The 16,736-nt window shown below is 41.0% G+C and overlaps 1 protein-coding gene across 4 annotated transcripts in view; it reads left to right on the top strand.

The window, feature by feature from the left end:
• PPP1R13B (protein phosphatase 1 regulatory subunit 13B) overlaps positions 1-16,736 on the top strand; it is a 139,159-nt gene that overhangs the window by 99,198 nt on the left and 23,225 nt on the right. For 3 of the 4 annotated variants that reach the window (XM_084630988.1, XM_084630990.1, XM_084630989.1), the window contains 5 exons: positions 10,114-10,215; positions 11,298-11,472; positions 11,831-12,027; positions 14,645-14,809; positions 15,923-16,103. In XM_084630988.1, coding sequence (XP_084487114.1) covers positions 10,114-10,215; positions 11,298-11,472; positions 11,831-12,027; positions 14,645-14,809; positions 15,923-16,103 — 820 coding nt within the window. The remainder of the gene's footprint in view (positions 1-10,113; positions 10,216-11,297; positions 11,473-11,830; positions 12,028-14,644; positions 14,810-15,922; positions 16,104-16,736) is intronic. The other variant, XM_084630991.1, reaches the window with a different exon arrangement.

Below are 16,736 nucleotides of genomic sequence, written 5' to 3'. Positions count from 1 at the left end.
TGGTCAGCAGGCCCCAGCCCTAAAGGCCAAGGAGGCGAAACACCTGGACCTTTTTGGTAGAAAGGTGTACTCATCTGGGGGCCTTCAGTTGAGGACTGCTAACCAGCAGGCCATCCTCAACAGGCACAATTTCAATTCCTGGGCGGTGGTGGGGAAGTTTAAGGACAACCTCCCGCAAGGTTCCCAACAGGATTTCATGGGTCTGGTGGACGAGAGGGCAAGTCAGTAGCCAAGACCTCTCTCTCCAGGCCTCCCTGGATTTGGCAGACGCGGTGGCGAGAACAATCGCTTCAGGGGTGGTCATGAGGTGCTCAGCGTGGCTCCAGGAGTCAGGCCTGCCCCCTGAGGTCCAGAATACACTCCAGGACCTGCCCTTTGAAGGGTCCGAGCTCTTCTTGGACCAGACAGACGTGAGGCTGCATAGCCTCAAGGACTCGCGCGCTACGCTCAAGTCGCCGGGTATGCACATCCCGGCGACCCAGAGGAAGCCCTTTAAGCCACAGCCTCCCCCTTAATGCCAGTACCAGCCTTGCCGTAGGCGAGGCAGGGATAACAGGCGATGATGCAATAACAATAATGCACCATGCCAGAACCAAGGCCAGCACAAACCCCAGCCAGGCACTAAGCCAGGCTTTTGAAGGTGCGCTCGAGGACCGCGTACCAGACCAGTCACTGGATTCATCCCTTTGTTTGCTGAACATCCTGTCCCATTTCTCCTGTGCGTGGTCCACCATTATGTCAGACCGTTGGGTCTTACGCACGGTGCGGAACGGGTACTTGCTGCCGTTCGCCTCCCTCCCCTCTTCCCTTCCCCTTTCCCCGTCCCTCTTCAGGGACCCCTCTCACGAGTAGCTCCTAGAGGAGGAAGTCGGCTCTCTGCTAGGGGCGGTAGAGGCAGTGCCTCAGGCCTAAAGGGAAAAGGGTTCTACTCCCGGTACTTCCTCATCCCCAAGGCCAAAGGGGGCCTTCGCCCCATCCTAGATGGGCCTTCGCCCCAGCACATTGACGGTTCCTACGCTTCATGGGCCGAGAACATTACCAGTTTGTGGTTCTCCTGTTCGGTCTAGCCGTGGCCCCAAGGGTGTTCATGAAGTGCATGGCGGTGGCGGCGGCCTTCTTACGGAGGCAGAGAATCTGGGTGTACGCATACCTCGACAACTGGCTCCTGGTGGGCCGATCCAACGCGGAGGTGTGGGGCCATGTGGAGGTGGCCCTGAGATTGTTCCGCAAACTGGGGCTCCTGCTCAACGTCCCCAAGTCCACGCTCGTACCCACACAGAGAGTGGAATTCATAGGGGCGGTCCTGGATGTGATGCAGGCCAGGGCAAGCCCTCCGGTATCCCAATTCCGGGCTATCCAAAAAGCAATGGCCTCCCTGCGCCAGTTTCAACGACAATGGCCAGGTGCTGCCTGTGGCTGCTGGGCCACATGGCAGCATGTACGCACGTGGTCAGGCATGCCAGACTGAGAGTCAGGACTGTGCAGGCGTGGCTCTCTCAGGTGTACCGCCCAGGCAGGGACCTCCTGAACTTGATAGTGACAGCCCCAAGGGATGTGCTGGACTCCCTGCTGTGGTCGCAGTCCCAGCCTGTGGTTTGCGAAGGCATCCCCTTCGGCGCCCCACTTCCGGACCTGATGCTGGTAATGGATGAATCAGACCAAGGATGGGGGGCTCACCTGGGGGACTTCATGATGCAGGGGTTGTAGTCCAAAGGAGAGCTTTCGCTCCATATCAGCGTGAAGGAGCTCAGGGCGGTTTGTCTTGCCTGTCAGACCTTTCACGCCACTCTGAGTTTTCACAGCGTGACAGTTCTGACAGACAACACTACTGCCATGTTTTATATAAACAAGCAGGGCGGGGCTCGTTCCTCACCACTCTGTCACGAGGCTCTCCTCCTCTGGGACCTTTGCATAGTCCATGCAATTCACCTCGAGGCGTCCTATCTCCTGGGGGTGCGGAACGAGCTGGCGGACTCCCTCAGCAGGTCGTACCGCATGCACGAGTGGACGCTCAGGGCAGAAGTCATGCTTTCGCTCTTCCGCAGGTGGGGGTTTTCCTGGGTAGATCTGTTTGCCACCAGGGCTAATGCCCAGTGACTGCGGTTCTGTTCGTTCCAGGGCCGCAGCCCGGGGCTCACTTGTGGACGCATTTGCGGACGCATTTGCGATCCCATGAAGAGGGGGCTTGATGTATGCCTTGCCCCCGCTCCCCTTCGTGCACAAGGTGTGCAGGGACAGGTCGGTGGTGATCCTCATCGCCCCAGCCTGGGCCCATCGCTCCTAGAGCTGTCGGTGGAGGCCTCAGTAGTCCTGCCCCTACACCAGGATCTCATTACACAGGACGTCGGGCGGCTTCTCCACCCTGACCTGCAGTCGCTACACCTGATGGCGTGGAGGGTCTGTGGCTAAACGCCCTGGAGAGCCAGTGCTCCCTTCCTGTGCAGCAGATTCTGCTTGGCAGTAGAAAGCCCTCTACTAGGGCGGCCTATATGGCCAAGTGGAAAAGGTTCTCGTGTTGGTGTGAACCCTGACAGGTGTGGCCAGGCCAGGCCCCGGTGCAGGCCATTCCGGAGTACCTCCTGCACCTCAAGCAGCAAGGGCTAGCCCCCTCCTCACTCAAAGTGCACCTGGCAGCCATCTCCGCCTTCCATCCGGGGTTCTCGGGGGGGCTTGGTATCATCTCACCCAATGGTGGGACGGTTCCTTAAGGGGTTGGAGAGGGTGTTCCCGTACTCCCGCCCCCCAGTCCCTCCATGGAACCTTAATCTGGTCCTTTCTAAACTCATGGGACCCCCTTTCGAGCCCCTTGCTACCTGTTCTGTCCTCCACCTTTCCTGGAAGGTGGCATTTCTGGTTGCCGTTAGTTCAGACACCCTTCTGGCTGAGGTGAGGGCCCTTACCTAGGAGCCATCATACACAGTATTTCACAAGGACAAGGTGCAGCTCCGGCTGCACCCCAAGTTCCTTCCTAAGGTGGTCTCCCAATTCCATCTGGGCCAGGACGTTTGTCTGCCGGTGTTCTTCCTGAAACCCCATATGGACCCGAGTCACCGCGGCTTGCACACCCTGGATGTGCGTCGAACGCTGGCGTTCTATTTGGAGTGAACCGAGCCTTTTCACAAATCCACACAGCTGTTTGTGGCTGTATCTGAGAGGATGAAAGGCCTCCCGGTGTCGGCAGCGGATTTCGTCTTGGATTAAAAGCTGCATCCGGGCGTGCTATGAGCTCGCAGGTGTTCTGGCCCCGGCGGTCACAGCCCACTCGACCAGGGCGCAGGTGACTTCCACTGCGTTCCTGTCACAGGTCCCGATCCAGGAGATCTGTAGAGCAGCCACCTGGTCCTCGGTGCACACCTTCACAACCCACTATGCGGTCAACCAGCAGGCCAGAGAGGACGTGGCAGTTGGCAGAGTGGTCCTCCGAGCAGTTGTTCCGTGACTTCTACCCTCCTGCAGAGGTAAGCTTGTAATTCACCTAATGTGGAATAGATGTGAACAAGCACTCGAAGAAAAAACGGTTACTTAGTTTCTCGTAATTGTTGTTCTTCGAGATGTGGTGTTCACGTCCATTCCACCACCCACACTCCTACCCCTCTGTCGGAGTCGCCAGCAAGAAGGAACTGGAGGGGGTCGGGCTGGCATGGGGGTCGGGTATATATGCATGGCGCAGTGGCGCCACTCGGGATGCTCGCCGGCCTGACAGGAGTCACTAAGGGAAAAAGTTTCCGACGCTCGTGCACGCGGCGCGCGCACACCTAGTGTGGAATGGACGTGAGCAGCACATCTCGAAGAACAACAGTTACGAGAAAGTAAGTAACCGTTTTTTTGTCTTCCATATTCCAAGCCACTGCCCCAACCACTCGGATATCCTTCCTCTCCTCAAGCCTTGTTATTTGTTGCAAATTCCTCTTGCCCGATGAGCTTTCGAGATGATACGATGAGCAAAACAGGTGCAACATTTTTTGAAAATGTTTACTACCTGTAAGCAATTCGTGGGCATAGATGGGAACTACTTTGTGAACGCTTTTGTTTATGGGAGGTAGTTTGTTACACATCTGTAATGTTTAATAACTGAACCAACAATATTTATTTAGGAGTTCATTTTAGAGTGTAAGACTCCCAAGTGATGAATGTAAAGAAAGTTACAGTTCAGCAGACCCGCCTCCTGGAACTTATAACTATATTGCAAGTGAATTTATGGAATCTGGAGGAGGAGATATTTGCAGTGCTCTTTTGTTGTTGTTGTTGTAAAAAGTGCAATCCCAAAGGAGGTAGATTTTCCTTGCTGCAGGAATAGGAAGATGTTTTATGGCTTAAATGTAATAGGTCCAGGTTTGTTGTGAAAGGCGAGTGACACCATGTAATAGCTAGTATGAGTAGAAGAAATGTATTGGAAGGATGATGATCTCATTAAGGATACATACTGTGCTGTTTTGCATAATACTGTAACACAACAGTTACTTCTGAAGAAGGACTTGGACTGACTAAATAACTGTTCCAAACTTTCCTGTGTTTTCACAGTAGTTTTGCTTGAATTGAATACAGATTATTATAAACTACATCAGTAAAGATAAAGTGGTTGAAACAAACTGATTTATTCAACTAGATCTTGACAGAGAAAATATGTTGGAATTTTTGCCTTTTTGCTAAATTTCCTGCTGTTTCAAAGACTATGCTACTATACTTGGGATATCTAACATATGTTGGTTTTTACTATCTTTCTGAAAATAATTAACTTGAAACTGAAGAGGAATCTTGCTTGGTTTCTGTACTTCATTTATCATATGGATGAAAAGGAGGCAGCAGCAGCAGTGAGTGAAATTGCAGGTTTAAATCTCCTCCCTCCCCTTCTTCTCCTCCGCAACACTGTGTAGTTATTTTAATAGTGAAGGGCACTTAGCCATAATAGTTTTCAGTAAAATAAATATTTAGAAGTTTTAGAGAAGATTTGTATATAAAATGCAGGCTGTCAGGGTGATCGGTTTTTTTTTTTTTTGTTTTGTTTTTTTGCAGATTATACAAATAGCTTTTTAAAACCTTTATGTATGCAAGTTAAATGTTTTTGCACTATAAAATTAGTTTATATACAAATATTCTCAGAGATTTCTATATGGAGAGGCTAATGTATGAATTTATCATGCTCTCCTGTTCTGTATGCTGTATGTAGCATGTGTTTAAGCATAATAATAGTTTTAAAAGATATTCATAAAACATACTGATCTAGAGCAGTGCTGAGTTCTTAGTTATCGGGAGTCAAACTGGGGATGGCTTGTGGTGGCTCTGAAAATCAATTATTTTCTTAAAGGTTGTCATTTTGTACTCCAAGATCTGAGCTTTCATTTTGAAACAAATGTGTTTAGCCTTATTGTTGGGATGATGATCTTGAAAATGTGAACAGACATAACCTGATGCAGTGATGTTTTCCTGAGTCTGTAGACATTCTTAACAATAGCTCTGAGAGGTGTGGATTGCGTCCATATGTCTTAGGCAGGAAGAGAGGGGGCAGTCTGAAGTTTAAGGATGATAATTTAAATGTCAACATTGCCAACTTTGACTGCTGATCAAAGCATACAAGAAGGAAGGACTTTGAAGATCTGCACAGTTTAATGCAAGTGGTATCTCATTTTGGTATAAAGTCTGTGGTGCATGGGAGAATACCACCTGTTTTTCCCATTCTGACCCTTGGAGCCATTAAGCAGGGAGAACCAGGAAGCATCTGTGCCCTACCAGTCAGGAGCCAAGTCTGAAATCCACCAAACACAACAAAGATCAGGGATACCCTGAGCCCAGCTGGGGGATCCAAGCCCAAGAAGATCAGCTGAGCCCAGAGAGTATCTGAGCCCTATTGACAGGGAGTCATGCCCAAGGAACACAACAGAGCAGTTGTGATTATTTTCAACATGTGCACAGTATACTAGGAGCAGCATTTCATTTTGGTATCTTATCTTTGTGTCTTTAAGTGAACATATGCTGATTTGTGGATGGAACTTACTTTTCTTTTCCATTTTGAGCCCTGCTTTAATATATAGCTCATTGTAAAATGTCTTGGCCATTTAATGGTAATAGTAAGCAGGAAGCTTAGGCAAGGTATGAGACCTATAAGGGAGAATACTGTGGAAAAGATGTCTGTTACAGTCATGCTACTTAAAAAATTTAGAACAAACTACTATCTAGGATTTTCTTTTTGGTAAATCAAATTAATACGAAGGTGTTCTGTATCTGATCTAGACATTATGCCAGTATTTTTATACCCCTTTGTTTTAGGGCCACTATTCCATACCCTACCCTATTCATCACCTATTCATCTTTTATAAACAGCTTCCATTGATGCTGACATTTACTAGGAGTAGGGTTACTTGGGCTACTATTTCCAATATGATTCTGCTCCATAATATGACCAGCAGGAGGTGTTCACCAAGTGGACGGTCTTTTTCTCCTCTGGAATTTAAGTAAGTCATGTCTATACCATACTGATGTCTTAGCAGCTTGCAAAGGAAATATTCCAAATTTGGATCTCCCTAGTGCCTGAACTGCTTTCATGCATCTGAGCTGATTTCGTGTGTGAGTATATGTAATAGTATATACAATTCATATATTCAGTTAAACTCAATAGTTAAACTCAAACTTGCACATTTGTTCATTTACGGTAGGATAAGTGATGACAGACAAACAGCTTGTATTCTAAATTAAAATATGTCTATAAAAATTATTTCCAGTCTGAATTTCAGGATGGATATAAAATAAAAACTTGAATGGAAATAATTTGGGTTCCCTTTACATAAAAATGAAGTGTGATTCAGAGTTCAATTTTAATTCAAAGTTTGAAATAATTAGCAGATATTGAGGCAGAATAGTATACTGGAATAAGTTTGGTTATGAGAATATGAAACCTTCCTGAGTTCTGATACTTGCTTTGCTATTGACTTCGTATGTAGCATTGGGCAAGTACTTACCCTCTCTGTTTGTTCCTCATCTGTCAAATGGGAATGATACTTAACTTGCAGGAATGTTTTGAAGGATTAGCTAAGTGTTTGTGCGGTGCTTTGACGATAGGAAATGACTATGTGCATATTACTTTTTATTATGCTATTACTGGGTGCAAATGGATAAAAAGGACACTCACCTGAAAGGAACATTTTAAATATTCCGTGTTGTAAAGAATGACCTCTCAGGAAGACTATATGAAGTTATACATAAAATATAAAAAAGTTAAAATGGCATTATTTGCCATTCCTCCCCTCCCTCTCCCCCCACCTCCTAGTTAGCAATCCCTGTTGCAGTATGAATATACAGTAGTTTTATGAAAGTCTGTTCTTGTGACTAGGGAAATTTTTTGCTTCTTTTCATTCTATACTGTGAAGGGCAACAAAGAAGCAGAAAGCCCACCTTAATATGAGCTTGTCAAAATCGTTGTTTTTCATTCCCCACTACTTGCACCACTACTCTGCAGGGACACAAAGACTGGAGATCTGTAGCTTTCAGAGCAGTGTGTACCAGAGCTGGAGGTCAGTTACTCAAGTGCCCTGTTTCTCTGTTACCTGGCGGATTTCAGAGCAGGAGTTTTCCTCTCTTGGGAAAGATACTGGTATGGCAGGATCTGTTGGCAGCTCAGATCATTACAGAACTATGCAAGGCAACCTGGGAGGACCAAGGAGCAGAGACTCTGAACCAGGTCTCCTCTCAGATGTCAGGAGATGTGGGGTTTGGCTTAGATTTCCCTGTGATTGTTGCTTTGCCCTGTCTATGAATCTTAAAACCTCTCTTCCCTCGTGTAAGCATTGTTTTGAGTTTCATCTCACAACACTTCCGGAGCGTTTAACTTCCTTTGATTTTTCTGTGAGAGTGATTGTAATGGGGTAGGATATGCTGTACATTTAACTTTGTTATTAATAATGTAATCTTAAGCATTGGCTCAAATGCTGCATTGAATGTAGAATGATAACATTGCCAGCACAATAGCCTGCCTGTTTCATTACTAAACTTTGCTGATTGCATTACATTTCAAACCAGTTGTAACAAAAGTTGCACTATTTTCGCCTACCAACTCTTCCTACTATTCAGGTGTTGGTATACTATGTTCTGTTTGACAAGATTATAGTGAAGTTCTGGTATTGCAACATTCATTTATCTAAGTGTAGCAGAGCAGATATTTGGTGAGAGATATAGAGCAGTTTTGACTTCTGGAATTCACTTTCGTTTTGTTTTTTTACTCCCACTTTTTTAAAAAAATTCTTTTTATGAACATGTTTCACAGAGTAGAAGGCCTGAAAGTGTAGGTACAAATGACTTTGGTTTTTTTAATAAAAGATTATGAAATTATTGAAATAATTTGAATAGTAATTGTATTCCTGTTAAAACAATATAATACTTAGCATTTCATATCTTCAAAGTGCCTTACAAATTGTAAATAATATTCAATACTTGCTCCTCATTAACAAAGTGTTTAAAATTGTCCAAATATTAGATGATTTGGCTTCAGTTTTGTGAAGGCTTTTGTTACCTTTCACAAGCAAAATTTGTTAAAACACAGCACAGTAATTTATTGGCCTCAATTTAATTTTTATTAAATCTGCCAAAAAATGGATCTTAAGCAGTACTAGGTCATCAAAAAATGGAGGCTTTTCTATTTATATATTTTTCTCATTTCTATTAATATTTATTGCCATTAGAGAAAAACTGCTTTCATGTGCTGTTGTGGGGGAAAAATAGGATTTTTAACTCTTTAAAGCTTGTGATGGCCATCTTGTGTGTAATCCTTATGAGGAATTTTCATGACTGTCTGAAGCGTGAAAATCTTTACTTTCACTGGGAAGTTAAAAACAAAGAGAGCCCCGTGTGCATTCTTTCTTATATATGTATTGGCAAAAGTCAGAATTGTCTTTAGGATTTCTTAGAGAGGACCACTGGAGATGATTCATGATGACATCACATGTAACTTGCTCAACTTAAATAAGGGCGGAGAGACAACCTTTAGGCCAGAAACTGGAAATCTGCCATAGAAATTCAATAAAAATAAACACATTTAAAATAAATACTTATTGAACCTAAAAGATGTATCTATTCCAGCTTTTCCCTTTTTCTCTGTATCTCCCCCCTCCTTTGTCTCTTTCTGTCTTACTCATTCTTGTGGCATTGTACCATTTTTGTTTTTGTGTACTGTTTCCTGTTCTCTTTTCTCTTTCTTTGAGTTGCAGCATTTGTTTTCTCCTCATTCTTTGTCTTCCATATTTGCTTCTCTTCTTCATCCACTTCCTTGCTTTTTCATGTTAACTTTTCTCTTCCACCTTGTATTCTATTCTCTCCCCATGGTATTATCTATCTTCTGCCTCCCACTGCCTTCCTTCTTATAGAGGTCCATCCTTCCTCTTCTGTTATGGGAGCTCTTATTAGGGATGGGGTGCCTCTCTTGCTGCCCCTCTGTGGGCATGTCTGCATTGCCTCTCAGAGCAAGCATTCCAGCCTTGATCCACAGACTTAGAGCTGTAAAAATATCTGTGTAGGACAGTGCTTTGATGTGGACTTGGGTTGGAGCTCGGGTTCTCAAGCCCATCTCTCCCCCCAGGCTTCAGAGCCTGAAAGACTCTTAGATTTTTAAAGAGACTACACTTCGAATAATAATTGTTAGAAACTAATTCTTGCATGTGCTTTTGCTCACAAAATACATAATTCACCATAATTAAGGAAAAAGTCTCATCTTAAACAAAACAAAACAAAACAACAAAAAAAACTACCCAGGAACATCAAGTATTTATCTCTTGGCCATGTACCAAATGTAACATATAGAACAAATGCCCCTATAGAACCAAGGGTATTCAGAAACCTAGAAACAGAAAACAAACAAGTAAATTACATATTATGAAATTCTGATCTTGTGTTTCTGGAAAATCTGATTTGTGGCATTTGTAATCCCTTTGCTGGTTGCTTTTTAGCTGCAGTCCAAATGCGTAAAACTCTGGCAAAGCTCAGAGGAAGAAAAGAAAAGAAAATGTATTTTAGATTTTAATTGGGACTTAGAAACATTCTTAGACTACTGATGTCTGGTTTTTGATGTCAGAAAATTCAATGTGTGTAAACAAATAATCATCTTAATGTAGTGCTTTGTGCTTTCTACAGGTTGGGAATCCACGTGTTGAACTCACGCTTTCAGAACTTCAAGATATGGCTGCCAGACAACAGCAGCAGATTGAAAACCAACAGCAAATGTTGGTTGCTAAGGTAAAAATACAAAGGAGTGGAAAAGAGACAAACTGCAACAATTGAAAGACTAGGCTTTCATAGATAAAATTATATATAGATTTCCTTCAACATAGGCATATATAATTTTCAAGAACTTAGAAAAATACACTACAACATTTTGAATAAAAGACCCTGAGAAATCTGCTGCATTAATAAATACTTCTAAATCCAGGCAATATAGAACACTACAGCTTAATAAACAGTAGACATCGAAAATTAGTATGACTCCCTAGTTATATGCATCTTTAAAAGGATTAGTATATTGTTGTTACCTCTTTGTATTAGACTCCCTTCCAAATATATAAACATGAACGTATGTTCAAAGTTTTGTATTTCTGTGAAGCATTTTGTGACCCTATTAATGATGCTATATAATATATACAGTACCTATTGCATGCTTGGACTGCAGGACTGAAATATATTTAAATAGATTTAAGCTAACAGAGTTTGCTGTATTTGCAGTTCTCTGGAAGAAATTATATTGGAAAAAAAAGAAACATTTCCCGTGTTTGCTCAGTGCGTGGGCTGTCATTTAGAGAGCTGGAACTTTATCTTATAGCAGATCTCCTTATCTTTGCCTGTCTAAAATCCTCTACTGACCATTGTTTGCTTCCTTTGGGAAATTAAGTAATGGACGGTTGGAAGACATTTTGCAACAGCAGGAAGCATGCTCCTAGCAGCAGGAAACAAATGCTTGCGGAAGCTTCACAGATGTGTTGGAATGAATGTTTAGTCTGAAATTGTTTTTGGTGTACGTTTGATGTTTGACTTAGTAGCTTCAAAAGCAGTGTGCCCTATTCCTATTTTTAAGACAAATTTGTGTAGGCACAAATTATAGTAGGTTTTTCTGGGAGTAGTGTTGTATATTTTAATTACATTTTACTATCATGTGTGATTTTATTTATTTAGAAAAGATGTATAGGCAAGAAAACCATCCAAAGTTGATAGTGAAGTTTGGGTTTCTTTAAAGTCAAGTTTTGTTGTTTGTTTGTTTTGCCGTTATCCACCTATTAAAAAAAATTCCTCTAAAATTAGAATACATGTTCTCCTTGTTTTGGCAGGAACAACGTTTACGTTATCTGAAGCAGCAAGAACGCCGTCAGCAGCAGTCTATTTCTGAGAGTGAAAAGCTTCAAAAACTTAAAGAACGGGTGGAGACCCAGGAATCAAAGCTGAAAAAAATACGTGCCATGAGAGGACAAGTGGACTACAGCAAGATAATGAATGGCAATCTGTGTATGTGGATATTTCAGATCTATTTCCATTGTTAATTTCACTGATGTTTTGTACCGTAACTTGCAAATATTAGTATAGCAACAGGATATTGAATTGGGTATCTGTTCTATTTTTAGAAAGGGTCTTTCACAAGTGAATTAATTAAATAATAGATTTTAGTAAATATGTTCAGCTTTTTGCAAATTATGTTAGCATGTTATAAGCATAAGTTTGTATGCTATGTTAAATTGATGGAAAAGTATCTGTATATAGGACTACAGTTTCCAATAACTGTATGTTTAGAACCATGAAAACACACAAGACAGTTGTACTGGTATTTCATTTGGTTGTTGTGGTGTGTTTTTTTTGTAAATCATAGCTACTGAAATTGAGCATATCAGTGCCATGTTCCAGGAGAAGCAGCAGGAGTTACAAGCAGCAGTGTTAAAAGTGGATCAGTTAACTCAGCAATTGGAGGACTTAAGGAAAGGGAAATTGAATGGATTCCAGTCTTATAATGGACAGATGACCGGACCTGCTGCTGTAGAATTAAAAAAGTTGTACCAAGAACTACAGGTAAACCTTTAACTGAGACATTTTTCACAATATCTATAGATTAACAAAAATAATACTTACTTCCCCCACCTAGTGTTGCAACTCATGTTGTACTTGGTTTTGGGAAACCCCATTAACCAGTATGATAGAATGTGTGTGTTATTTTTGTAAGGGCACATTAACTGAATAAACTTCAGGTAAGGGAACTTCATTAATTTTCAAAACCACTTTTTTATCACCACTTTGTTATAATTTGTAAATAATATAATAACCTGTATAAATGATTTGAAGAGGATTACTCAGCAGTGAAGAGAATGGATATGCAAAAATTGAACTCTGCATGTAAAACTAGTGCTTGTTTCGGTTTTCCTTTTTTCTAAAATTTATGATCTCAGACTAATTTCAGATCTTAATCGTTTCTCTTTTGTGCGGTAGTAGGTATAGCAAACCTTGTGTAAGCTTCTTTCATAGCTAGAAAGTATGATTAAGCAGTGAAAATATCCATTGTAAAATGCAGTATGAAAACATAATAGTGAATATATGATATAGTTAAAATGTGTAGGGGCTAAATAACAAGCCCGTCCTGATTATATTTTAACAGAATCACCAGAAGTAAAATATAAACTGCAAATACAAGAAAAATTTGCAATTACTCTCTACCTTATTTCTCTAAGTATACCTTTATAGCTATAGTGTAGCTCTTACTAATTTAGAAGTTAAAGTATTTTGTTTACATTGCTATGGTTTCTGGTTTATATGTATGAAATTACAAATATTTAACTACATGCCATTTTGCCAGAATTTCATCGATTTTATAATTTGCTTATCGTGTTTTGTGGTTGAGTTGTGAGCTCTACCATGTATTAGTTTAAAAATGTGAAATACAAGTAATGCTTTTCAACAAGTCTCACTTTCTTGACATGCATGTATTTCTTTTATCCTTAGGTTCTGAACCTTTGAGTATAGATTGACGTGATTTTTTTTTTTTAAATGGGGACATTCTCTTGTATGATGATTTCATGTAATTGGGATATGCTCTTTAACAATCACTAAAATATAATAAGAAAAGGAAAGGAGTACTTGTGGCACCTTAGAGACTAACCAATTTATTTGAGCATAAGCTTTCGTGAGCTACAGCTCACTTCATCGGATGCATACTGTGGAAACTGCAGAAGACATTATATACACAGAGACCATGATTTGTGATTTGTGCTGGAAATGGCCCACCTTGATTATCATACACATTGTAAAGAGAGTGGTCACTTTGGATGGGCTATTACCAGCAGGAGAGTGAGTTTGTGTGTGTGTGTGGGGGGGGGGGGGGGCGTGAGAGAACCTGGATTTGTGCTGGAAATGGCCCAACTTGGTTATCATACACATTGTAAGGAGAGTGATCACTTTAGATAAGCTATTACCAGCAGGAGAGTGGGGTGGGAGGAGGTATTGTTTCATGGTCTCTGTGTATATAATGTCTTCTGCAGTTTCCACAGTATGCATCCGATGAAGTGAGCTGTAGCTCACGAAAGCTTATGCTCAAATAAATTGGTTAGTCTCTAAGGTGCCACAAGTACTCCTTTTCTTTTTGCGAATACAGACTAACACAGCTGTTACTCTGAAACCTAAAATATAATATAATTTTTTTCTCTGAAGTGGAGGGAAACTTCATTTAAAGTATGATACCAGGTTGCACAATTTGAAGCTTAATCTAATCTTTCTTTCATTTTTATTTAATTGAAAAAGAAGTAGCTTTTTTCCCCCATCACTTACACTAGGTGCATCTCTATCTCTGGAGCAATTCTAAGTGCAAAGATGCTTAACAGATTGCTGCGGTCTGTATTGTTGCTCGTTGTCAGTTTGACCCCCAACATATTTATCAAGATTTAAATTTGCCTCATGTAAAATCTTTGCATGTAAAATCAACATGGGAAGTGGAGAACTGGGACAAACTATCAGAATTATTGAAGGTGCCAAAGAGAGCCAATGGGGAGACAAGAAAAATAATTATGAAGGACGCAATGATTTATTTTAAACTGTAGAGGTAACCCACCCCCTTAACCTTTAGAAGCCTTCAAATGAAGGTTTCACCTTAATTCCCACATAGAAAGGAAAATCAGTGTCTAGCCTATGCACCAGCATTTCAGTTAGAATCCCATTCATGTATCAAGAGGTTTCATTTGGAATTGGAAGCAGAATCAGTAGCATAGCTTCTGTTGTTGAAACTGACATTTTCTTTAAATATATATATATATATTTTTTTTTTTTTACCATCCAGGTAGTTAAAAATTGACTGACTTTAAGAAGGTTTAAAAAGATGAGCTTACTGTGACATTTTATATATGATTTGGTTTTTATCTCATCAGTGTTCCTTTATGAAACATGTTTATGCTTAGATGCTTGGAGTTGCCATAAATTAGATGATTCATCATATGCTCATGAATGTACAATTGCTTCCTATGATATATTTTCTTATTATTCTAAAGAATTGTCTTTCAATGCAAATGTTACAGGCTATGTAGAACTGTAGACTTAGAGCCAAGAACTTAATCTACATTACTTCATGTCTTTGGATATCTTATAAAATACTTCTTCACCTGCTGTCAAATTATCTACTTTAATTATAACAATTGCATTTTTAAAGATTCGTAATAGGCTTAACCAGGAGCAGAACTCCAAGCTTCAGCAGCAGAAAGAACTTTTAAACAAACGTAACATGGAGGTGGCTATGATGGACAAGCGTATAAATGAGCTGCGTGAGCGACTATACAAGAAAAAAGTTGAGGCACGTCAAAAAGAAAACATTCCTGTAAGATAAACTATTAAAAGGGCCACATTTTAGTGGTTTCAACAACCTAAGAGAGTCATAAAATGTAACTTTTTTTTCTCCAGCTGAAAAACCACAATTACAAAAACACTTCTTTTGAAAATAGTAACCTTTAGAAATCCAGAATTTTGTCATTCTTTCCACTGACATTAGGAAAAGCTTAGATTGCAGTGTGTTTCCTTTTATTTTTATGTTGGGAACTAGGATATTGTTTAAAAATTGCAACAGTAACAATATTTCAGAAATGAGGGCTTAATTTTTGGCTTTCCATCATGGCATTTGTTAGGTTTGGATAATTGGTAAAATATTTGTTCCCAAATATGAAAATCACCACCTCCAAGGATGGAGCAGAAAGGTGACTTTTATTTAAGTGGTTTGATGATCTGCCCGTAGTTCAATAACCTGGACAACCAGTGCTTAATTTGTGCCAGGGCTTGCAAGGCTGAGCCCCGGCACTTCTAGGCTTGGCAGTTCGTAGCCCTGTCACCTCTGGGCTTGCTGTATCAGTTATAAATGTAAAAAAATTGCTTGAGCCCCGGCACCTCTTTTGTTACAAATTAAGCACGGTGGTCAACTGCATGCTGGATACTGTATGTAGGGTGACCAGAAATCCCAATATTAGGGGCTTTGTCTTATGTAGGCAACTATTACCCCCTTCAACCCCAAATCGATTTTTCACACTTGCTGTCTGGTCACCCTAACTGTACATTTGTTTTCTGATGGTATGTACCTCTGGATGACCAGGTAAAGGCCCAGATGGAGGGGGCCATTACAGTTAGATTCACTTTTGGTTTTCAGTGCCCTATTAGGGCCCCAACCTTATAATGTCTGGAGGTGAAGCAAGCCCTTAAACAGAAGGAAAATATTTTTCTTGTGGAAAATATAGCTGTGGTTGAGAACTCTGTATAGTTTCAGGTGGACGAAGTCTGTTTTGTGGAGTAGAAATCTGCTTTTCCGGTTCAAATTTGATTAACAAATTTGAGGTGACTTGTCTACAGTGCATAATTTTAGATTGTTCAACTATACTTTTTCTTAACACACTAGAAATACCTAGATAAATAGACATTTACATAATTTTTGATTTGTCTATTTTAGTTAAATCGTATTAATGGAACATCATCGCCCCAATCATCTCTGAGTGCTTCAGGAAGAGTAGCAGCAGTGGGGCCTTACATCCAAGTTCCTAGTGCTGGCAGTTATGCTGTACCAGTAGACCCAGTGAAACCACAGTCTCTCACCATCGCTTCCACTGCGACTCATGGGAGATCAAAATCTGGTAAGTATTTAAGTGTAATGGTTATTAAAATATTTGGGGTAGGAGGAGGCAAAGGAGTGGTCCTTGGAGATTGCATGTCTTGACAATCTTCTCTGGTCAAAGTGAGCTAGGCTTCTCAGTGCTGTTCTGTGAATTGGGCATATTAGTCATTCAAGACAGATCTGAGGTATTTTTGTCTCTTCTCACTCATTCTTCCTAAGAGGCTGAGTGTATGTTGTCTCCATGGCTTTTCCAGTCTTTTACATGGCTAATGAACTGAATAGGGCACCTACAAAAGAGGAAGTGCAATTGTCAGAAATATGACCATGAATAATTCTGCTCTATGAGTGTTTGCTTCTAAATAATGGATTTTAAATCCGTTTGTATTTTAAAATCCAGTATGTAACTCCAATTTAATCTGTAAATATAATACAACTAATTTTTGCAGCGTTTTGTTTTCATCTGTTTAAAAAAGTATTCTGCTTTGTCTTAATTTTTTTTAATTTAAGCAGTATTTAATTGGGCAAAATACACTACTTCGCAAAAAATGAAGTTGTAATAGATTTCTATTCTCAGGTCTGTTTCCCCAGAAAGAGGAGAGCTTGCCAAAATAAGTTTGAAAATGGTTGGTTGGTTCTGGCTCTGGGGTGTGTC

Source organism: Lepidochelys olivacea (genome assembly GCF_965140295.1).
Source record: "Lepidochelys olivacea isolate rLepOli2 genome assembly, chromosome: 6".
NCBI lineage: Eukaryota > Metazoa > Chordata > Testudines > Cheloniidae > Lepidochelys > Lepidochelys olivacea.
Note: the sequence above shows the minus strand (reverse complement) of the source record. Positions and strands in the feature narration are given on the sequence as shown.